The sequence below is a fragment of the Chlorocebus sabaeus genome, chromosome 16 (genome assembly GCF_047675955.1).
Source record: "Chlorocebus sabaeus isolate Y175 chromosome 16, mChlSab1.0.hap1, whole genome shotgun sequence".
Classification (NCBI taxonomy): domain Eukaryota; kingdom Metazoa; phylum Chordata; class Mammalia; order Primates; family Cercopithecidae; genus Chlorocebus; species Chlorocebus sabaeus.
Genome location: NC_132919.1, coordinates 1,244,337 through 1,268,065, shown reverse-complemented (window position 1 = coordinate 1,268,065; position 23,729 = coordinate 1,244,337). Strand labels below are relative to the sequence as shown.

The 23,729-nt window shown below is 55.5% G+C and overlaps 1 protein-coding gene across 1 annotated transcript; it reads right to left on the bottom strand.

Annotated features, from left to right (window-relative positions):
- Window positions 1-219: 219 nt before the first annotated feature.
- Window positions 220-19,379, bottom strand: TRARG1 (trafficking regulator of GLUT4 (SLC2A4) 1). The gene is made up of 3 exons (XM_008009766.3): window positions 18,400-19,379; window positions 3,860-3,992; window positions 220-2,894 (listed from the first exon to the last, which is right to left on the bottom strand). Exons 1-3 carry the CDS (start codon window positions 18,784-18,786, stop codon window positions 2,881-2,883), a joined length of 534 nt encoding a protein of 177 aa, XP_008007957.3. The 5' UTR covers window positions 18,787-19,379; the 3' UTR covers window positions 220-2,880.
- Window positions 19,380-23,729: the final 4,350 nt, after the last annotated feature.

Sequence of the window (23,729 nt, the reverse complement as noted above, 5' to 3'; positions counted from 1 at the left end):
GAGACTGGCATTAGCACTTATTTTACAGTTGGACAAACTGAGTCCTGGAGGGGACAAGTGACTTGCCCAGAGGAATGCCTCAAGTTGGCCACGGAGTGTGCCAGGTTCCCGGTGCCCAGCCTCAGCCTGACCCTGGGGCCACAGGCAGAGTGGACTGCTCACCCCCTTATTGTCTGGAACCCCCTTGACCCCCGCAGCACAAACACACGGGCCGGAGGCGAGCGTGCACATTCAGGTTTATTTCTTTCCATGCTAAGACACACAGCGGTGTCACTGGTGTAGGCAGTGTGAGGGGTGGGTCTTGCTACTCCCTGTGGGACACAGGCAGAGGCTGGGTTAGTGCCTTAAGCTGGGCCACTGTGTTCATGCAGGTCAGCAGGGCCACTGACCCCTCCGGCCTCCAGGTGGTGTGGGGCAGGGGCTGGGGGACCCTCCGTCCAGGTCCCCTGGCGTCCAGAATGGCTTTCTCCTCCAGGGCCCGAGCTCTCCTCCTGCTCTGTGCTCTGCAGGCCTCCGCCTCCTCCACACACCTCGGGGGCCTCTGAGCTCTGTCCCTGGCGCCCGAGGAAACTCAAGTCATCCTCACCTGCCTGGAAGAGCGCCCTGGCTGTGCCCATTCCTGGGGCATCTGCAGTGGCTTCCCCTAAGCAGTGCCTGTGGGCTGTCCTGGGTTCTGAGTGTGAACAAGCGTGTGTGTGTGTGTGTGTGGAGGAGTGCATGGTGGACCCTATTTGTGCAGGTGTGAAAAGGTCTGGGCATGTGTGTGTGCTCCGAGGACTCCTAGAGTCCCTTCGGGTATCACATTCCTCCCGTGACAATCCCTCAACCGTTGGTTCGTTTCTCTCCTCTCCCTGGGTTGCTGAGGCTGAGGACCCCGGGGGCCTGCCGGGAAAACACTCACTCATCGTCTCCTTCCAGAGCCTGTGTGGGGCCAGTTCCATCGACCTCACGTCTCCCCCGTGTCACGTGACTTCACGAGTGACACAAATACTTAGTGCTCACACCCTCCCCCAACAAACAGGGGCATCGGTTTTGGCCTCAAAGATCCCATTGAGCAAACCCAACCAAACCCAGTATGACCAGGAGAGGCTGGAGTTTATTCCGCAGGTGGGGGACGGACGTAGGAACACCAGCTCCAAAGGACCAACCTGGTGCCCCTGAGCCCTGCACCCTTGCTCTCCAGCAGTCACACGGCTCTGGAAGGCTCAGAGCTCCAGCTGTGCATAGACCCAGGGCCCCTCCCTGCAGACAGAACCTCTGTACTGACCCTGGGCCTCTGAGGAGGGTGGGGAGATGAACAAGGTCCCTGGAGAGGAGGCAGGAGGGTCCTGATGGCGCACGAAGGATGCTGACTTCAACAGCCTTGGGCCAGTCTGACTGTGGCTGGGAACCCTTCCCATGAAGGCGTTGACTCTGGTTGTGAGGTGGGGCCTCCTAGGGCAGAAAGCAGGCCTCTTCAAGGCCTGGGAGCTGCAGTCAGGAGGTTAGGCGGGGGCAGGAGAGGTGCCTGTGGCTGGAGCCTGGGCCAGGGAGAAGTCTAGGGAAAATCATGGGCCTGGAACGAGGGAAGAGGCCGAGGACTCCGCTTGGCTCCTTTTGTGGATCCCGTTAGGTCCTAAGACAGGCTGTGGCATCCAGGCCCCAGGCTCTGTGCATGCAAGTATATTCCCAAACCTGGTCCCCCCACTCTCTGCAGACGGGGCCCTTCAGCCGAGCCCTTCCCTCGGTCTCAGGACTGTCAAACAGACCCCCATAAAAACTCTGGCCCACGCCCTTGCAGGTGGCACAAACGCCCCTGACAGCCTGGGACCCCTTGGGAAGTCCCCCCAGGGTGGTCCCAGAACCTCCTCCAGGGAAGGCCCCTGCTGTTTGTGGATGGCCAGGGGCCCAGAGCCAAGCACAGAGCATAGGGCTGGGCTGAAGGCCTGAAACCACCACCTGAGACATACCACCGGGGCCCCGAGCTTGCATTCCAGGCCATTGCAGAGGCCACGGCAGGATGAGAGCTCAGACCTCGGCCCTCCCCACTGACTGACCTTGCCCAGGTCTGGTCGGTGCCCCGGGCTACAGCAGAAGTAGGAGGAAGAGGCAGATTGGCTTGTCCTGGGAGACATCCTGGGACCAGAGTCCTCTAGAGATGCTTCAGAAGCTGACAGGTTTGGGAAGAGGCATGCGGGTCACACCGTCCCGGCACCTGCCTTCACAGACACGCCTGCCTCTCGGCACCATCACGTTGCAGCAGAGGATGGCAAGTGAGGCGGCTGCCTCCTTCCCGGGAGCTGCACCCCCCACAGGTCCTGCGGCGGGTGTCAGGGGGTGTCCTGGGCCTGTGCTGAGCACAGCTCCACCTCTGTGCTCGGGGCCCTGGCTGGGATCACAGCAGGCGTGTGACACGAAGCATGCAAATAGTCCATTCTCTCCCCGCTTGAGAAAAATACAAAAGATGAGGCCCCACGTCTTTGCTCCTGGTCCACAGACACAAAGGAACTCTGCTGTGTGTCTCCCAGCCGGCGTGTGTCTCGTTTGTGGGGCTGGGTTTTTTCTTCATCCTGGCAGTTTCGCTGCTTGGTAGAACCCAGGAAATTGTGCGAACGAGAAACAAGCCAGAGTGCTGGGGTTGAAATCCCAGGACACACCCGGGAGAGTAAATCACGTCACCCGTCGGGTTTGCCGAGCTTTCCTTCCTCTCTCCAGGCTTTCCCGTCAGATGGGGCTGACAGTGTGTGACTGGGGAGTTTCCCTCTGAGTTTGTGCTTTTAGAACTTGGGGACAGGGGGATGCTTGACAGTCACCACCCCGGCCTCCCGCGGTGTGTGGGATGTGTGGGTCAGAGCTCTCCTGATGGCCAGGGCCAGCCTCAGCCCAGCTCCCTGGTTAAGTTTATTTCTTCTGAACTGTAAAGAAAAGAACAGATAAGGCAGAACAGGGCTCAGAACCCTGACTCTTCAGGTCCCTGATTGGAGGATTTGGGTTTCTGGTTCCCAGTGGGAAATGGTAATAGGGATAAGGCTAAGGATTGGGGACCTCTTTGGTTTGGGGTTCTTGGAGGAACTGAACGCCTGCCAATAAGAGGACTGCGGCCTCAGGAACGGCTCAGAGGTGGGCACTGGGTTAGAGGTAGGCATGCAACCCTAACTGAGCCAATCTGAATCAGTCCTGAGACTTTCGCTAGGTAACTATTGACACTTCTTTCCCTGCTTAGTTACTGGACTGATTAAAATGTGTGCCACTCTGGTCGGGCGCAGTGGTTTACGCCTGTAATCCCAGCACTTTGGGAGACCGAGGTAGGCGGATCACTTGAGGTCAGGAGTTCGAGACCTGCCTGGCCAACATGGTGAAACCCCATCTCTACTAAAAGTATAAAAATTAAATTCCACCATATACACTGCTTGCTTCTGAGGTTCCCCGGCTGGCTGTGCGGGGATTTTAGTGTTTACAAAGCACAGTCACATCCATTATCTTGGGTGATGCTTACAAAAGCCTCTGTGCTGAAGGCTCTTTCCTGCCACTTGATACCAGCAAACACTGAGGCTTAGCTAGTCAGGAACCGGCCCGGTCCCAGGCCCATCAGAGCTGAGGCTGGAGCTCCTGGCCGCTGACTCTGAGGCTGTGCACTTTCCACACCCTTGCCATCGATTTACTCTCCAGGTATCAGACAAGTCTGCCAGCCCATCCCCGCTCGGCCGGTCCCTGCTGGGAACTGGGTCGCTTTTCTGGAGTGGGAGGATAAGGCCGGGGCCCCCACCGGCCCTTCTCCTTCCCCCAACCCACCACCTCTGCCCCTGAGGCTGGGTACACCCTTGCGCAGTCCTCCCACCAGGCAAGCTGGCTCCCTCCTCTCCAAGGAGCTGGGTCTCACCTGTGAAGTTGACGGTCACGGCCACCGTGATGATGACAATGCCCATGAGGATGAGGGTGATGCTGAGCAGCCGAGCCAGGCGGCCCAGCCTCCGGGCGCCGTCCACGTTGCCCTGTTGCATGCTACTTCGAGACTGCGGAGACAGCGTGGAGAGACCCCGGGAACCGGGAAGGCTGTTAGCTTCATGGGCCTCAGCAGGCAGCCCTGGGGTGGCCCTGAGCCTGGGCCTCCATCCTGTCCCCATGACAGCCCACACTCTAGGGGAGAGGAAGAGGGCTCCCCCTGGAGAAGTGGCCGGGGCCTCTTGTGCTGACCCCTAACCACGCCTATCCCTTACTGGCTGGGGAGAGCTGGGAGCAGAACCCAGAATAGCCTGGCACTTCTCAGGGTGGTGGTGGAGGGGGCGGTGGTGGCAGGTGGTAGGTTAGACTGAGGGCCTGAGAAAGTGGGCCAGCTCCAGGCCAACTGGACTCCAGCGCAAGGCTCACTTCTGCAGAGGCACTGGGATCAAAGACAGCCCCTGGGCTCTTCCTACAGCCGACACACCGGCCTCCTGTCCCCCGTGAGCACCCTCCACCCCCACCGCCAGAAAAAGAGACATTGTCGGCCGGGCGCAGCGGCTCAGGCCTGTAATCCCAGCCCTTGGAGAGGCTGAGGCGGGTGGATCACAAGGTCAGGAGTTCGAGACCATCCTGGCCAACATGGTGAAACCCCGTATCTACTAAAAATACAAAAATTAGCCGGGCGTGGTGGCGGGCGCCTGTAGTCCCAGCTACTCGGGAGGCTGAGGCAGGAGGATGGTATGAACCTGGGAGGTGGAGCTTGCAGTGAGCCAAGATCACGCCATTGAGCTCCAGCCTGGGCGACAGAGAAAGACTCCGTCTCAAAAAAAAAAAAAAAAACAAAAAAAAAACTGTCTTCACAGCCTCCATTTCCCACCCAAGAACCACATCCTTGTTCAATCGAGCCCACTCCCCTGATCACACAAAAGCATGAAACGCCTCGTGCTTGCCTGGGGAGACCAGGACTGGGTGGGGCCACATGTGGCTTCTTAGGGGCCCCGTTGTATGTATCACTCCTTCTCAGTGAGCTCTGTTCTTCCTGAACCTAGTGAAAACGGATGAGGGTGAGGACAGAGGTCCTGGGGTGACTTGGTAGGAGGTGGGGCCAAGCGTCTCTAAGGGTCCTGTGTCCCTGCCTCCCTAGAACAGGCACACGCAGGAGTTCTCTGATGGTGTGGCTGATTTCAGGGTCTCAGGGAAGTCTCTTTGTTATTTTATTTTCTGATTATCTGAGTTCAACATGGAAATGTGGTTAAGTATGATGAAGATGATGACCAAGACGATGAGTTTACTTCGTGCCAGGCAGCTTGCTAAAGTCTGTACCTAGATTACTTCATTTAGTCTCAGTCACCCTGGGGGTTTGGCAATGCAGCCGCATCTCCCTGAGGAAGGAACTGAACCTCAGAGCCCTGCCCCTTCGTCTCTCTGTTCTCTCTCTGCAGGTGGCCTCCTGGGGTCCTGTTCTCTTCACTGCTCAGAATTCTAACCAACCTCCACCCAGCCCTGTACTTCATTCCAAGCTCCGTCCGGGACAGTGTGATATCATCACACTCAGCCCGCAACATCACCAAACTCAACCTATGCCTTGTGTCTCTCCTCCTCCTTGCCCAGGCCTGAGCTCCTCCCTCTCCATGATGGCTCCTCTGCCCTCTGTGATAAAGCAGGAGCATCACTATCTTGAACAAACTCTAAGTTTCCCTTGATTAAAAAACTGCCTAAATCCATCCCTAAAACATCAGCCTAATGGCTAATGTCAGCATAACCAGAAACATGCCAACCCCGAGATGAACCCCTCTCCAATCAGAAACATGCCAACCCTGAGATACCTCTCCTCCGACCTGAGACGTTCCAGCCCACGGTCAACTTTTCCTCATGTAGAAACATTCCAAACCTGTGATAAGCCCCCAGCTTCCAAAACCCTTAAATTTCCTTAGTCTGTAAGAGAGAACAGTCCTGACCAAAATTGGCCAGAAGCCCCTCTCAGGTTTACTCTCTGAAATAAACCTGTCTATCACAGTTGAGCAGCTTTTTTTTTTTTTTTTTTTGGTGGAGTCTTGCTCTGTCGCCCAGGCTGTAGTGCAGTGGCGCAATCTTGGCTCACTGCAAGCTCCACCTCCCGGGTTCACGCCATCCTCCTGCCTCAGCCTCCTGAGTAGCTGGGACTACAGGCACCTGCCAACACACCCAGCTAATTTTTTGTTATTTTTAGTAGAGACGGGGTTTCACTGTGTTAGCCAGGATGGTCTTGATCTTCTGACCTCGTGATCTGCCCACCTCGACCTCCCAAAGTGCTGGGATTACAGGCATGAGCCACTGTGCCCGGCCTGTTGAGCAGCTTTTTATGCTGCTTTTTTTTTTTTTTTTTTTTGAGACAGAGTCTTGCTCTGTTGCCTAGGTTGGAGTGCAGTGGCATGATCTTGGCTCACCACAAGCTCCACCTCCCGGGGTCACGCCATTTTCCTGCCTCAGCCTCCTGAGTAGCTGAGACTACAGGCGCCTGCCACCACGCCCGGCTAATTTTTGTATTTTTAGTAGAGACGGGGTTTCACCATTTTGGCCAGGCTGGTCTCAAACTCCTGACCTCAGGTGATCTGTCCTCGGCCTCCTAAAGTGCTGGGATTACAGGTGCAAGCCACTGTGCCTGGCCTCTTTCCTCTCAAAGATCCCCCAGCACCTGTCTCTGTTCTTCCTCACCCTTTCCCGACGCCCCCAATTCACACTGTATTTATACCAGGCACATACCTCCGATTCACACTGTATGTATACCAGGCTCATGACCCCGATTCACACTGTCTATATTTATACCAGGCTCATGCCCTGATTCACACTGTCTGGACTTATACCAGGCTCATGCCCCTGATTTCACACTGTCTGGACTTATACCAGGCTCATGCCCCCGATTCACACTGTCTGTATTTATACCAGGCACTATGCGAGGCCTCGGGACGCAGCGGCATGGAGAAGCATCCGGTTCCTGTTGTCACAGAACTTCCAGCCCACTGGCCGCATTTGTGATCACACAAAGGTAAAAATGCAACTGTGGGTAGCATGACAAAGGAGAGGCACGTGGTACCAGGAGAGCTCGTGAAAGGGGAGAATCGGGGAAGACTTCCTGGAGGAAGGACATTTCAGCTGAGATGTGGAGAAGGATGAGCAAGAATTCGATTGTTTCCAAAGGAAGGAGGAGTATCCCAGGTGGAGAGAGCAGCCACGTGCGAAGGTGCTGCATGGCAAATGTGTAGATGTTCAAAAAACAGTCGCTGACTGAGGAGGTAGGAGGGACTGGACGGAGGTCAGCGTGGCTGGGGCTGATGGAGGGAGGAGGGCGAGGCTGCAGAGGTGGGCAGGGCCAGGCCAGGCCGGGCTGGAGCAGCACCAGGAGAATGGTCCTTACACCATGAGCAGTAGGGACGGATGTAGGACGTGAGTCTGGAATGATAGGACTGGATACAGATTTCTAAAATACCGTTCTGCCTGCAGCGTGGGGATCACAGGGAGATGAGTCGGGAGCTGTTGCGAAGGTTCAGTGGGATGATGGTGGCTGAGGCAATCCCAGCTGCTAAGGGTCTTCCACAGAACAAAGTCCAAATGCAGGCCAGCTTTACATTTCTTGTGTGTGTGTGTGTGTTTGTTTGAGATGGCGTTTGGCTCTTGTTGCCCAGGCTGCAGTGCAAAGGCGAGATCTCGGCTCACCGCGACCTCCGCCTCCCGGGTTCAAGCATTTCTCCTGCCTCAGCCTCCCAAGTAGCTGGGATTATAGCATCCACCATGCCCGGCTAATTTTGCATTTTTAGTGGCAACGGAGTTTCACCATGTTGGTCAGGCTGGTCTTGAACTCCCGAACTCGGTGATCCCAGCCTTCCAAAGTGCTGGGATTACAGGCATGAGCCACTGCGCCTGGCCCACATTTCCTGTTTTATTCTCCACTATTTTCTTCCACAACCACCGGGCCCAGCCGATCTGAGTTGCTCAAGGTTCGAGCACCGACCTCCACAGGGCTTTATTCTGGCTATTTCTCCTGCTTCTCCAAAATGCCACATGTCCAAATCCCTCCATCCTTTAAGGGGTGGCTCCAAGGCCACCTCCTCTGTGAAGCCCACCAAGATTCCTCCAGCTCTGCCAGAGGAATAATAAACCCTGGCACTCTTGGAACGTATATCTCGTGTTGGGAACAATGCTAAATGCTGCCAGCCATTAGAGCAATTCATCCTCTGCATTAGTCTGTTCTCATGTTGCTAATAAAGACATACCCTAGACTGGGTAATTCATAAAGGAAAGAGGTTTAACTGACTCACAGTTCAGCATGGCTGGAGAGGCTCAGGAAACTTACAATCATGGCGGAAGGGGTGGTAAACACGTCCTTCTTCACATGGTGGCAGGAAGGAAAAGTGTTGAACAAAAGGGGAAAGTCCCTTATAAAACCATCACATTGGCTGGTGCGGTGGCTCACGCCTGTAAGCCCAGCACTTTGGAAGGCCGAGGTGGGTGGATCACCTGAAATCGGGAGTTCAAGACCAGCCTGGCCCACATGGCAAAACCCTGTCTCCACTCAAAATACAAAAATGAGCTGGGTGTGGTAGCAGGTGCCTATAATCCCAGCTACTCAGGAGACTGAAGCAGGAGAATTACTTGAACCCGGGAGGCGGAGGTTGCAGTGAACTGAGATTGCACCATTGCATGGCTGAGGTGGGTGGATCACCTGAGGTCAGGAGTTCGAGACCAGACTGACCAACATGGAAAAACCCTGTCTCTACTAAAAATACAAAAAATGAGCAGGGCGTGGTGGCGCCTGCCTGTAATCCCAGCAACTTGGGAGGCTGAGGCAGGAAAATCGCTTGAACCCGTGAGGCGGAGGTTGCAGTGAGCCAAGACCGTGCCACTGCACTCCAGCCTGGGCAACAAGAGCAGAACTCTGTCTCAGGAAAAAAAAAAAAAAATCTACCAGATCTCATGAGAACTCACTATCACGAGAGCAACACATGGAGGTAACTGCCCCAGGATTCAGTGACCTCCACTGGGTCCCTCCCAGGACACGAGACTACAATTCAGGATGAGATTTGGGTGGGGACACAGCCAAGCCGTATCACCTTCCTAACACTCCAACGAGGCAGGGATTGTGATTAGTCCATTTCATAGACAAAGAGACGGGGGCAGAGCACAGACCATGATGTGGATGTGGTATAAGAAGCAACTAGGGAGGGGGAAAACGCCAGATCAACAAGGGCCCTGGGCCAGGAGCAGTGGCACATGCCTGTAATCTCAGCACTGTGGGAGGCCAAGGTGGGCAGATTGCTTGAGGTCAGGAGTTCAAGACCAGCCTGGGAAACATGGCAAAACCCCATCTGTACAAAAAATACAAAAATTAGCTGGGCGTGGTGGCATGTGTCTGTAGCTCCAGCTACTCGGGAGGCTGAGGCAGGAGGATCGCTTGAGCCTGGGAGGCGAAGGCCGCAGTGAGCCGAGATCATGCCACGTGCTCCAGCCTTGGCAACAGAGCGAGACTCTGTCTCAAAACAAAACAAAAAGCAGGGCGTGGTGGCTCACACCTGTAATCCCAGCACTCTGGGAGGCCGAGGCGGATGGATCACAAGGTCAGGAGATCGAGACCATCCTGGCTAACATGGTGAAACCCCGTCTCCACTAAAAATACAAAAAATTAGCCAGGCGTGGTGGCGGTGCCCCTAGTCCCAGCTACTTGGGAGGCTGAGGCAGGAGAATGGCGTGACCCTGGGAGGCGGAGGTTGCAGTGAGCCGAGATCGCACCACAGCACTCCAGCCCGGGCGACAGAGCGAGACGCCGTCTCAAAAACAAAGGAACAAACAAACAAAAAGGGCTTGATGGTCCCATAAGGGAGTCAGGATTTTGTCCTGCAGGAACAGGGAGCCAATGAAGGACATGAAGTGGGGACAGGATCAGATTTTCATTTTAGGAATGATCTCTCTGACTACTGTGTAGAGTATGGGCTGGAGATTGGGAGCAGACAGTTTCAAAGACTGGAACGAAGTAGAGGATTGAAAAAGAGTTCAGATTTGAGAAGTTCTGAAGGTAGAATCCATGGGTTTTGGTGAAAGATGAGATGGAGGGTGGGGGAGGAACGGGACTCGAAGGATTCCAGGGTTCCCGGCTTGGGTGCAGGATGAGTGGAAGTGCCCTTCCTCCAGCTGGGAACCGGGAAGAGGGCCGTGCAGCATTCGGGCTTGGATTTGGGCAGAGGTGGGGAGTGCCGCGGGGTGTAGCTGTACTTGGATAAACCGGTCCCATTGTGCAGGAGTCGTCACACAGGGATGCAGCTGAGGCCATCCCGGGGCAGATGGACAGACAGACAGGACTGTGGGCGGGGCAGATGGAAAGACAGGACTGTGGGCGGGGCAGATGGAAAGACAGACAGGACTGTGGGGAACACTGACTCATAAATAAAGGGGGTGCTGGGGAAAAGAAGGCTGGAAGGAAGCCTGAGGAGGAGCAGGAGAGGGCGGGAGGGCAGCAATTGGGAAGTGCAAGATGGGAAAGAAGCAGGGAGTGGCTGACAGTGCCCTGTCCCGCATAGGTCAAGCAAGATAAGGACGAAATATCAAACTATTGGCAATGCTGGGTCGTGCTTACCCTTGGCAGGAGGGTTTCAAAGGAGCCCGTGGGGGGATGAGGGGCCCGTGGGGGGAGGAGGGGCCGGTGGGGGAGGAGGAAACCGCGGGGGGATGGGGGCAGGTGGGGGATGGGGGCCGGTGGGGGATGAGGGGCCAGTGGGGGGATGAGGGGCCAGTGGGGGGATGAGGGGCCCGTGGGGGGATGAGGGGCCGGTGGGGGAGGAGGGGCCAGTGGGGGGATGAGGGGCCCGTGGGGGGATGAGGGGCCCGTGGGGGGATGAGGGGCCGGTGGGGGAGGAGGAACCCGCGGGGGGATGGGGGCAGGTGGGGGATGGGGGCCGGTGGGGGATGAGGGGCCAGTGGGGGGATGAGGGGCCCGTGGGGGGATGAGGGGCCCGTGGGGGGATGAGGGGCCGGTGGGGGAGGAGGGGCCGGTGGGGGAGGAGGAACCTGCGGGGGGATGGGGGCAGGTGGGGGATGAGGGGCCAGTGGGGGGATGAGGGGCCTGTGGGGGGATGAGGGGCCCGTGGGGGGATGAGGGGCCGGTGGGGGAGGAGGAACCCGCGGGGGGATGGGGGCAGGTGGGGGATGGGGGCCAGTGGGGGGATGAGGGGCCCGTGGGGGGATGAGGAGCCCGTGGGGGGATAAGGAGCCCGGGAGGATGAAGAAGCCCAGACAGCATGTGGAGGCAGCTCTTAGGAGCTCACCTGTGGATGCCAAGAGGGTGATGGCAGAGCAAATACAACTGGGTGGACAAAAGGGGTTTCTTTCAGATGGGAAAGGAGGAGAGCTGCAGAGAGGGAGGGGGATGAGACCGAGTCATGGGTGGCATGGCGCCCCGGGCAGCAGAGAGAGGCTGAGGTCTGGACTAGAGCTCAGGGGCGGCCTGTGGACAGAGTGGGGAGGGCAATCTTGTTGTTAGAAATTGGATGAGGGGGCTGGGTGCGGGGGCTCACGCAGGTAATCCCAGCACTGTGGGAGGCTGAAATGGGCAGATCACCTGAGGGCAAGAGTTCAAGACCAGCCTGGCCAACATGGTGAAACCTCGTCTCTACTGAAAATACAAATATCAGCCAGGCTTGATGGCATGTGCCTGTAGGCCTGGCTGCTTGGAAGGTTGAAGCAGGAGAATCACTTGAGCCTGGGAGGTGGAGGTTGCAGTGAGCTGAGATGGCACTATTGCACTCCAGCCTGGGCGACAGAGTGAGGCTCTGTCTTAAAAACAACACAACAGGCCGGGCGCGGTGGCTCAAGCCTGTAATCCCAGCACTTTGGGAGGCCGAGACGGGCGGATCACAAGGTCAGGAGATCGAGACCATCCTGGCTAACCCGGTGAAACCCCGTCTCTACTAAAAAAAATACAAAAAACTAGCCGGGCGAGGCGGCGGGCGCCTGTAGTCCCAGCTACTGGGGAGGCGGAGGCTGGAGAATGGCGTAAGCCCGGGAGGCAGAGCTTGTTGTGAGCTGAGATCTGGCCACTGCACTCTAGCCTGGGCGACAGAGCCAGACTCCGTCTCAAAAAAAAAAAAAAAAAAAAAAAACACAACAAAAAAAGAATTTGGAACGGTACCTAACATTTAGTAGGTACTCAGTGAATATTAGTGATACTAGCCCTCAGCACTGGGCTCCCTCAACTCCCTCCTCCCTGGCTGCTGATTTTTCCCTTTAGAAATTCATTTCCACAACTACACTCCACCCCTTTGCCATCCCTGGACCCGACTCCTGCTTTGAAACTCAACTCCTAACTTCCCTCTCACCCTCTCATGCCCTTTGTCTTCTCTGAGCCTGTGGCTGCTTTTCTCTTCCAAGTTTATCGCCATCTCCCTGGCCCCGCTCCCTCCCTCCCTAGCCCAACCCTTCGGTGAGTCACCTCAGCCACCTCGCCAGCATCTTCCTCACCACCTGGCCCTGCTCTCACGGCAGCTCTGCCATCCTCAGCCTTGGGTTGACCCAATACGTATGTCTAGGAATCTGCACCTACAGCTGGAGCAAATCACACGTGGATGGCCGACACCACCACCCCACAGGCCGACACCACCACCCCACAGCCCGACACCACCACCCCACAGGCCGACAACAACACCCCACAGGCCGACACCACCACCCCCACAGGCCGACAACACCCCACAGGCTGATAACACCCCACAGGCCAACAACAACACCTCATGGGCCAAAAACAACATCCCCCAGTCTGATAACACCCCACAGGCCGATGACACCCCACAGATTTATAACAACAGTCCACAGGCAGAAAACAACTCACAGGCCAATAACAACAACCCACAGGCTGATAACACCCCGCAGGCTGAAAACAACACCCCACAGGCTGGTAACACCCCACAGACCAATTAACACACCACAGGCTGATAACACCCCACAGGCTGATAACAACATCTCACATCCGTGGTCTCCAGCCTCAGCAGAGGCCTCGGGCCATTGACCTGTCTGTGCCTGATCACCTCCTCTCCCTGCTGCCACCAGGCCCCTAGTTCTCAGCAAATGACCTTGGGCCCACATCCCCGGAGGCCTGGAGGGCACACAGCGTGAGCCAGCCCCTTCCCTCTGAGCAGCTCCATCTGCCTGTGCCCTCACGGCATCTCCTTCAGGCTCCCAGGGACGGGGCGTCTTTCTTCCTGGGCTCTGGATCCCATCTCTCCACTGCTTCCCGGACCTCAGCTCATCAATCATCCCTCTCCATTTTGCCGAGGCCCTTCCATCTCCCAGTCATCAGAGATCTACGCGTGGCCAAGGCAGTGGATGCCTCCATGCTCACTGAACCTGAGCTGCCTCAGAGCTGGCTGCTCCCTCCTTCAGACTCTCTCCTCCCTGAGCACCTCTCCCCCTTTCCTAGATTTCCTTCCACCTCCTGGAATCTCCTTTTCAAAACGTTTTTCTGTCCACTCCCTTCAGCCCCCCTCTAGATGTTAGACTCCCACATCTCTAATGTGGCTCCAGTTTCTCCCTCCCCTCCCCTCTGCTCCCCTCCCCTCCCCACTGCATCCCTTCCCTTTCCTTCCCTTTTTGAGACAGAGTCTTGCTCTGTAGCCCAGGCAGGAGTGCAGTGGCGCAATCTTGGCTCACTGTAACCTGTGCCTCTGCCTCCTGGGTCCCAGTTCAAGCGATTCTGCCTCAGCCTCCGAAGTAGCTGGGATTACAGGCACACGCCACCACGCCTGGCTAATTTTTGTATTTTTAGTAGAGATGGAGTTTCAACATGTTGGCCAGGCTGGTCTTGAACGCCTGACATCATGATCCGCCCACCTTGGCCTCCCAAAGTGCTGGGATTGCAGGCGTGAGCCACCGCGCCCGGCCCTCTTTAATTTTTTGAGACGGACTCTTGCTGTATTGCCCAGGCTGGAGTGCGGTGACATGATCTTGGCTCACTACAACCTCTGCTGCCCGGGTTTAAGTGATTCTTCTGCCTCAGCCTCCTGAGTAGCTGGGATTATAGGCGTGTACCACCATGCCTGGCTAACTTTTTGTATTTTTAAAAGAAACAGGGTTTCACCATGTTGGCCAGGCTGGTTTTGAACTCCTGACCTCAAGTGATCCGCCCGCCTTGGCCTCCCAAAGTGCTGGGATTACAGGCATGAGCCATCGCACCTGGCCAGAACTTAAATTCCTAGAGCAAGTCCCTGCCGCCTCCCTCTCCCGCAACACCCTTGCAGCCCTCTGCCATGTCAGCCAGACTGTCTAGTTATCCGATCCATCTGCTTCCCAAATGTCAACACAGTGCCTGGTTCATAAAAGAGGCACATTCATTTACAGGGCCCTGACCGTCCTCTGCTACTTAGTTCCCTCAACACAAGCAACTTGCCATTCAGGTCGACTGAATGAATAAATGGTCAGTGCAACCAACTCTTAGAGGGTTTCAGAGCCCCTCTGTCCCTGGCCCTGGGCCCGGTCTCTTCGCCTCTCACCTGCATTCCTACGAGGGTCCCCTCTGCTAAATATCCAGCCTCATCCCCTCCTCTCACCCTGCCCCAGACTGATCCACCAAAATGGAGATCCAACCACACTCCTCTCGGCTGCAAAGCCTACGACATGCTGCCAAGGCAGAGATGATGCTTGAAGACGTTATGCAAAGCGAACGAGGCCAGGAACACAGGGCCTCGTACTGTATGATTCCATTTATCATTTAATGTCCAGAATAGGCAGATCTAGAGAAACAGAAAGGAGATGAGTGGTTGTTTGGGGCTGGGAGGGTCAGGGATGGAGGGTGACGGCTAAAGGGGACAGGGTTTCTTTCTTTTATTTTTTTTGAGATGGAGTCTCACTGTGTCACTCAGGCTGGAGTGCAGTGGCTGGATCTCGGCTCACTACAACCTCTGCCTCCCAGGTTCAAGTGTTTCTCCTGCCTCAGCCTCCCAAGTAGCTGGGATTGCCGGCACCCGCCATCACGCCCGGCTACATTTTTTGTATTTTTAATAGAGATGGGGTTGCACCATACTGGCCAGGCTAGTCTCGAACTCCTGACCTTAGGTGGTCCACCCGCCTTGGCCTCCCAAAGTGCTGGGATTACAGGCATGAGCCACCGCACCCGGCCAGGGTACAGGGTTTCTTTTGGATATGAGGCAAATGTTCCAAATTGACTGTGGCTGTGGTTGCACCTGTCTGTGAATACACTTTAGATGGATGCATCGTATGGTATGTGAGTTATATCTCTCTTTTTTTTTTTTGAGACGGAGTCTTGCTCTGTCGCCCAGGCTGGAGTGCAGTGGTGTGATCTTGGCTCACTGCAAGCTCTGCCTCTCGGGTTCACGCCATTCTCCTGCCTCAGCCTCCTGAGTAGCTGGGACTACAGGCACCCGCCACCACGCGCGGGTAATTTTTTGTATTTTTAGTAGAGACGGGGTTTCACTGTGTTTGCCAGGATGGTCTTGATCTCCTGACCTCGTGATCCGCCCGCCTCGGCCTCCCAGAGTGCTGGGATTACAGGCGTGAGCCACCGCGCCCGGCCGAGTTATATCTCAATAAAGCCATTTCTAAAACACCTCGATGCCTTCCCACCTCCCCCTGGGAGGCTCCCCGCTGCCATCACCCTGGGGCCGGGCGCGGTGGCTCAAGCCTGTAATCCCAGCACTCTGGGAGGCCGAGGCAGGCAGATCACGAGGTCAGGAGATCGAGACCATCCTGGCTAACACGGTGAAACCCCGTCTCTACTAAAAATACAAAAAATTAGCCGGGCGAGGTGGCGGGCGCCTGTAGTCCCAGCTACTTGGGAGGCTGAGGCAGGAGAATGGCGTGAACGCTGGAGGCGGAGCTTGCAGTGAGCCAAGATTGCGCCACTGCACTCCAACCTGGGCGACAGAGCGAGACTTGTCTCAAAAACAAAACAAAACAACGAAAAACCCCAAAAAACCACACCGTGACCCTGTCAGAGCCCCACACCCTCCCGGTGTTGTTCTGAAGCCCTGGGTGTGGCCTGTCTCATTTCACCCCCTCACGGCTCTCTCGTTCGGGCATTACGGTTATGCCCATTTTGCAGATGGGAATGCCGGGGAGAAGAGCCGTTTGAATGACTTTCCCAGCTAATTACCTTAAGTTTATGTCTAGCATGGGTGCTTCTTGCAGTATGTCGTAAGAATCTGTTTAAGAGTTCCTCCCCGCAGGACTGGAGGCTCTGGGGAATTGGCAACGGTGTCTGGTCAGCACTGTATTCCCTGTGTCCAGCCCAGTATTCATCAGACCTGACTCAAAAACCGTAAAACAGGCCGAGTGTGGTGGACTCATGCCTGTAATCCCAGCACCTTGGAAAGCCAAGATGGGAGAATTCCCTGAGGTCAGGAGTTTGAGACCAGCCTGGCCAACATGGCAAAACCCCATCTCTACTAAAAATACAAAAATTAGCCGGGCGCAGTGGCGAGCGCCTGTAATGCCAGCTACTTGGAAGGCTGAGGCAGGAGAATTGCATGAACCTGGGAGGCAGAGCTTGCAGTGAGCCGAGATCACATCATTGCATTCCAGCTGGGGCGACAGAGCGAGACTCCGTCTCAAACAAAACAAAACAAAACAAAACAAAACAAAACAAAACAAAACAAAACCTTTAAAGAATGTAGAAGCAGGCCAGGTTCAGTGGCTCACACCTGTAATCCCAGCACTTTGGGAGGCCAAAGTGGGCAGATCATGAGGTCAGGAGTTCAAGACCAGCCTAGCCAATGTGGTAAAACCCCATCTCTACTAAAAATACAAAAATTAGCCAGGTGTGGTGGCGGGTGCCTGTAATCCCAGCTACTCAGGAGGCTGAGGCAAGATAATTGCTCGAACCTGGGAGGCAGAGGTTGCAGTGAGCCAAGATCGCACCATTGTACTCCAGCCTGGGTGACAGAGCAAGACTCTGTCTTGAAAAAAAAAAAAAAAAAGTAGAAATGCACTGGGGCAGGTTTCCGTGGTCTCCTCGCCTTGGACTTAGGCTCCCTTTGACAGAGGTAGGTCCTGCCCAGCCTGCACCCTGCCACCCTACCCGGAGATGGATTCCAGCAGCTGTTTTCTCCTGAGCCCTTGGGTGGCTTCCTCCCCAAATCTGGTCTCCCCTCCCGAGGCCTTTCCCTGTAACCAAGAGGTGGGCCCTGCCCAGAGACACTGGCTGCACCCCTGGGTCCTGGCTCTACCTGTAAGCGGTCCCCAGGTACAGCAGGCATCACAGCTGCCTGGAAGGCCCCTGCCCAGCCCTGCTTCCAGAGCCCATGCCAAGTTCCTCGGACTCAGGAAGGCTGCCAGGGCCCCCTGATGTCCTGAAAGGTGGTACTAGCTTTGGTGGGATGCGGAAGGCATCCCTGGTGGGAGGCTGGGCCTCACTGAAGTAGACTGAGTTGTTTGAAGAAATAGGAGCTTTCTCAGAGGACAGCTCCTGGGGGTTTGGTGATGGTGACGCTGCAGGGAATCCCTCTTGGGAGAGCTGCCTGCCCCCGCCCCCGCCAGTCCTCTGGCCCTGACCAGCCTGGACCAGCAGTTTTCTGCCCCCTGCCCCTGACCTCACTCTGAAATCATTGTTGGGCCCTGCTTCTCCTTCTCCCCGCCCTTTCATAACTCTCTCTTCTTCCTGGACTTCAAAAGTCACTTGCCAATATCTGCTGACATTTTCTATGAAATCCTTTATAAGTAGCTCTACCCAAACGGCTTGGGTTGGATACAGTCTAAGACAAGTCATTCAAAACCCCACAGACGTGAAGACCCGGCCACATGCCCCTTCCTGGGCATGGCGGGCCATGCCCTCTGACTCTCACAGTTTTCACTTGTGACCCAGACCTCCCCTGCCGTGAAGACGGAGGCTGAAATCAGCCCAGCCGAGGAGGTGCAGAGGGCTCCGGAGGGAGCTCCACGCCTGGGGAGGAGCAGCCTGCCAGCTCTCCCCGCTTTGTGTGCCCCTGGGGGGAACCTGGCCCCGGAGCCCTCAGCACACCGCAGGGAAGCTGCTGTGACTCTTGGAAACCGGAGCTGGCAGAGGCTGGGAGCATGTCCAGGTGGCCTGGGAGGACACACGGGGCCCTGGGACCCCGGTCTGGTGCAACCTCTGCTGAGATAGCCCCACTCGGTGATGAGTCTTTGGAACCGCCCGTCCCTCCTAAAACAGTAAGACCCCCAGCTGGCTATCTTTCTGCCCTGCGGGATGTACCACCAGGCAGCTCCCTGAGTGCCCCTCCCCAGCAGCCATAGGCACAAAGTCAAGCTCTGATGCCCAGAAGCGGAGATGAGAGAACAGAACGGGAGCTCTCCCGGCCCGGGGCCCCTCTCGAAGGGGAAGGAGGAGGCCAGCGAGGAAAGGAGTCTCCCTCAAGCCCCCCACTCCCAGGTGTCTCTTCTCCACACCCTGGGCAGTGTGTTTGGTGCCTGCCTGGGGGACACACAGCCCTGGGCCCAGCCCCTGCGCCTGGAACAAAGAGCAGCACTTACCATGATGGAAATGATGAGGGGGATGAGGTTGAGGGGCCAGACGGGGCAGAAGCAGGAGACGATGGCCAGGATGAGGTAATCTCTGGGGGCTTCTTGGTCTTGGGCATAGGAGGTGGTGGCGACGGAGGACGCCCTCCTTGAGCTGGCCCGGGAGGGGGACCGAGGCAGTGGGGCCTCCAGGTGCCCCTCGGAGATGGCCTTGAAGGGCAGGCCGTGGCCATTCTGCTCCAGATCCAGAGGCCCTGAGAGGGTCTTGGACAGATTGAGGGTCTTGTCTTCCTTGTCCTCTGCCTTGGTGAGGAGTTTCTCCATCTCCGGCAGGTCCAGGGGTGCGGTGGAGCCTGGCTCCTGTGCTGAAGGAAGCTCGGGCTGCACAGGATTGGCCATGTGGGCCTGGGCCTTGCACAGCTGCAGCTCCAGGCTGGGACCAGGGACTCTGGAGGGACCTCAGTGCACCATTCCCCAGCCCTGACTGAGGGCCTCCAGGTCGGGGGCAGAGGCGTCCCTCAGGGGACAGAGGGCGGGCTGGGTGCTGGAAGGGTTGGGCTGGGCTTCTCAAGGCCAGCTGAGTTCAGAGGCTGCGGCCTGCCTGCTGCCCCTGCGGCGCTCCCAGAAAGATGCTGGAGCTTGCAGCTTCGTTCAAGTTTGAGGCCAACTTTGCTGGTGCTGCTGAGAGCACAGATGGGCAGGGAAGCAACAGAAGTCTCAGAGAGCAGAGAGGGGAATGCGCCTCTTCTCAGGGAGGCTGTGTGTGTGTGTGCGTGCGCGGGTGTGCACCACACGGCCTCCCTCCCTCTCCCCCTCCTTGGTGATGCTTTTCCTTTTCAATTCCCCTCTCCCCAGAGAACCACCCTGGCAGCATTTTGCCTCTGCCCCAGCCCAGCCCAGCCCAGCCCTGCCCAGCCCAGAGGGACCTGGGCCAGCCTCCGGTTTCTGTTGCAGCTTCAGGGCCTGCTCCGCTGGGCGGGGCTCTGGATGGGGAGAAAGACACACCGGGCCCTACGGGGTGTGTCTTCAGCTGTCCTAGGAACTGAGCCCTCTGCTGCTTCTTCCAAAGCAAGCCTGTACTTCTTCCTCTCTGTTGGGAAATGCTGGACTCTAGACCCCCTATTGCATCCCACCCAGCCCCTGACCCCCAACCGCTAGGAGCATCCAGGCCAAAGCCTGGCTCCTGACTCCAGAAGGGAAGGGGAGGTGTGAGCACCAGGGCAGCCCCTGGATCCTGCCTGGACCAGCAGGGCCCCATGAAAGGGTTTCTATATAGCTCACCTCCAGGTGGGGAAGAGGATAAGGGGGAATGTTGGGTCCGCCTCATGCCCATCAGAGTGACTCTGTGGTGTTAAGAGCCGCTAGGTCCAAGCCGTTCCGGGAAGGTGCCAGCTCGGAAGGGCCTCAGGCTGTTTGTCCTCTTGGACTCTCCTCTGCGTCTTTGTTCTCTCTGAGGTTTTCTCCCTCTGTCTCTGCCTTCTTCTCTATCCTCCACATCTCTTTCTCTCTATATCCCTGACGCCTCTCCTTACATTGTTTTACAAGTGTGACCTGGAGCCACCAGGGATGTGTGTGTGTGGTTTGAAAGTGGCTGCACGAAATAGTTTAAAATCCTACAATCAGGCGGGGTGCCATGGCTCATGCCTATAAGCCCAGCATTTTGGGAGGCCGAGGCAGGAGGATTGCTTTAGCCCAGGAGTTTGAGACCAGCCTGGGCAAAATGGAAAAATCCCATCTCTACAAAAAATACAAAAATTAGGTGGGCGTGGTGGTGCACACCTGTAATCCCGGCCACTTGGGAGGCTGAAGTAGGAGTATGGCTTGAGCCTGGGAGGTCAAGGCTGCAGTGACCCAAGATCGTGCTGCTCAAATGGGAGATATGGGGCTGAAAGGACACCTGGAAATGAATAAGATTTGAAAATTCAGCCGGGCGTGGTGACTCACACCTGTAATCCCAGCACTTTGGGAGGCTGAGGCAGGTGGATCACTTGAGGTCAGGAGTTCGAGACCAGCCTGGCCAACATGGTGAAACCCCGTCTCTACTAAAAATACAAAAATTAGCTAGGCATGGTGGCTGGTGCATGTAACCACAGCTACTCAGGAGGCTGAGGCAAGAGAATCACTTGAACCTGGGAGGCAGCGGAGGTTGCAGTGAGCTGAGATTGCACCACTGCACTCCAGCCTGGGCGACAGAGCGAGACTCCGTCTCAAAAAACAAAAACAATGTTTGTGGCTTTGGGACAACTTTTCAGGTTTCATAAATTTGACTATATTAAGAATTTTGCTCAGGCCAGGCATAGTGGCTCATGCCTGTAATCACTGCACTTTGGGAGGCCAAGGCAGGCAGATCAAGAGGTCAAGAGATCGAGACCATCCTGGCCAACACGGTGAAACCCCGTCTCTACTAGAAATACAAAAATTAGCTGGGCATGGTGGCGGGCGCCTGTAGTCCCAGCTACTCAGGAGGCTGAAGCAGGAGAATAGTGTGAACCCAGGAGGTGGAGCTTGCAGTGAGTAGAGATTGCGCCACTGCACTCCAGCCTGGGTGACAGAGTGAGACTCTGTCTCAAAACAAAAAAAGAAAAAAGAAAAAAAAGAATTTTTAAAGGAAACCCATCGTTATTTGCAAGATGAAGACCTTGGGGAGCTGCCTCGTCCTCCTGTCAGTCCTCAGGGAGGCCAGGTGTGGGGCCTGGGAACGAGCTGGGCTCCCCTGCTCAGGAGCATCCAGAAAGATGATAATCCTGTATGACAGGAAAGCTCCTGCACAGGGTGGCTAGGTGGGTCCCTGAGACCCCTGAGGCTCCAAGCCAGTATCCAGTTGGGCAGAATTCCACGGTACAGCCTAGGAGCTGACACCCGGGTGGAGGGACAACGGCTGCCCAGCCCAATTCGGTAGCCCCTAGCCACATGTAGCTTCCGAGCCCTTGAAATGTCACTCATCCAAGTTGAGATGTGCTGTGGGTGTAAAATACAAGACATGGAAGACTGGGTCCAAACACACAAAAAATGTAAAATGTCTCAATACTTTTTATTGATTACATATTGAAAGGATATTTTGGATATATTGGGTTAAATAAAACATTATTAAAATCAACATTATTGATTTCTTCTGTTTGTTTTAAAAATGTGCCTAGTTGAAAATTTAATTTTTTTTTTTTTTTTTTTTTTTTTTTTTTTTTTTTTGAGAGAGTCTCGCCTGGGTGACAGAATGAGACTTTGTCCAAAAAAAAAAAAAAAAAAAAAAATTGGGGTTTCAAGTCAGGCACTTACAGTCCCTGCTGTTCAGGAGGATCACTTGAATCCAGAAGTTTGACGTTGCAGTGAGCCATAATCACGCCTCTACACAACAGAACAAGACCCCCCCCCTTTTTTTTTTTTGAGACAGAGTCTTGCTCTGTTGCCTAGGCTGGAGTACAGTGGTGTGATCTTGGCTCTAGGCTCACTGCAACCTCTGCCTCCCGGGTTCAAGCGATTCTCCTGCCTCAGCCTCCTGGGTAGCTGGGATTACAGGCATCCACCACCACGTCTGGCTAAGTTTTGTATTTTTAGTAGAGACAGGGTTTCGCCATGTTGGCCAGGCTGGTCTCAAACTCCTGACCTCAGGTGATCCGCCTGCCTCGGCCTCCCAAAGTGCTGGGATTACAGGTGTGAGCCACCGCGCCTGGCTATATGTTAAATTTTTGATTGCATGAAAGGAGGAAATAAATAACTAAGAAGTCCCCAGAGTAGTCCCTGGCACGAGGCTGCCTGGACGGCTGGGGTGGGGGGAATTAGGGACCCGTTCGTTCTGCCCGCATAGGATGCTGGATTCTCAGCGCCACCTAGTGGCAGGTAGTGATGAGGGCAATGACCAGAGTGGAGCGAGCAAGAGGGAGGCAGCAGCAGATTTGGGGTCCCCGCTGGGAGCGCAGCCAGCTGCCCAGGGCCCGCTCCAGTCTGCAGTTGCTCCAGGCAGCTTCTCACTTAGGTCTTACATGAAGGCCTGTGGGCTGTATTCATCACACAAGGTGGGTTTGGCTGGCACAGTGTTGATTCAACTTTTTTTTTTTTTTTGAGATGGAATCTCCCCCTTGTTGCGGAGGCTGGAGTGCAGTGGTGCTATCTCCACTCGCTGCAACCTCCACCTCCCGGGTTCAAGCGATTCTCCTGTCTCAGTCTCCTGAGCAGCTGGGATTACAGGCACCTGCCACCACGCCCGGCCAATTTTTGTATTTTTAGGAGAGACGGGGTTTCACCATGTTGGCCAGGCTGGTCTCAAACGCCTGAACTCAGGGGATCCGCCCACCTCGGCCTCCCAAAGTGCTGAGATTACAGGCTTGAGCCACCGTGCCCGGCCTCAACACATGATTTTTAAACACTTTATTTCATATTTAAAATTGGGGTTTCAAGCCAGGCACTTGTATTCCCCACTGTTCGGGAGGATCACTTGAGTCCAGAAGTCTGAGGTTGCTGTTAGCCGTGACTGTACTCCAGCCTCAGCAACGGAACAAGACCCCTGTCTTTATAAAAAATTGGAGTTTCAGACTTTTAACATAAAGATCTGGGAATCCTGGTCCAATTTCCTGCAACAGCTGGGCCAGCTGCAGCCGGTTTCACCATGTTGGCCGGGCCTAATTTTTCACCTTTTTAAAAAACAATGATGAAGACTCTAATGAAAATCTGGTCAGGTGCGGTGGCTCACACCTGTAATCCCAGCACTTTGGGAGGCCGAGGCGGGTGGATCATGAGGTCAGGAGATCAAGACCATCCTGGCCAACATGGTGAAACCCCATCTCTACTAAAAATACAAAACAAACAAACAAACAAACAAAAAAATTAGCCAGGCGTGGTGGTGGGCGCCTGTAGTCCCAGCTACTCAGGAGGCTGAGGCAGGAGAATGGCATGAACCCAGCAGGCAGAGCTTGCAGTGAGCCAAGATCACACCACTGCACTCCAGCCTGGGCAACGGAGAGAGACTCCGTCTCAAAAACAAACAAAGAAAATTAAGGCCAGGCCCCTCACACTTGTAATGCCAGCACTTTGGGAGACAAAAGCAGGAGGATCACTTGAGCCCATGTGTTTGAGACCAGCCTGGGCAACATGGCAAAAACCCCATCTTTACAAAAAATACAAAAATTAGCTGGCATGGTGGCACACGCCTGTATTCTCAGCTGCTAGGAAGACTGAGGTGGGAGGATCACCTGAGCCCAGGAGGTCAAGGCTACAGTGAGCCATGACTTAGTGGCTCTGTCTTACACCTGTCTCTTTCCTTTCTGGCATTTTGCTTTCTCTATGCATTTCATGCCTATCATTGTGCCTTTTAAACAATTTTGGGCAAATCCTGTGATCTCAGTGGATAA

Excerpts from the sequence above, each read along its gene's own strand:
- TRARG1 (XM_008009766.3), bottom strand. The coding sequence starts at position 18,786 with ATGGCCAATCCTGTGCAGCCCGAGCTTCCTTCAGCACAGGAGCCAGGC. Across the intron at positions 3,993-18,399 it reads CCCTCATCATTTCCATCATG|TCTCGAAGTAGCATGCAACA; the intron begins GTAAGTGCTGCT and ends CTGTCTCCGCAG.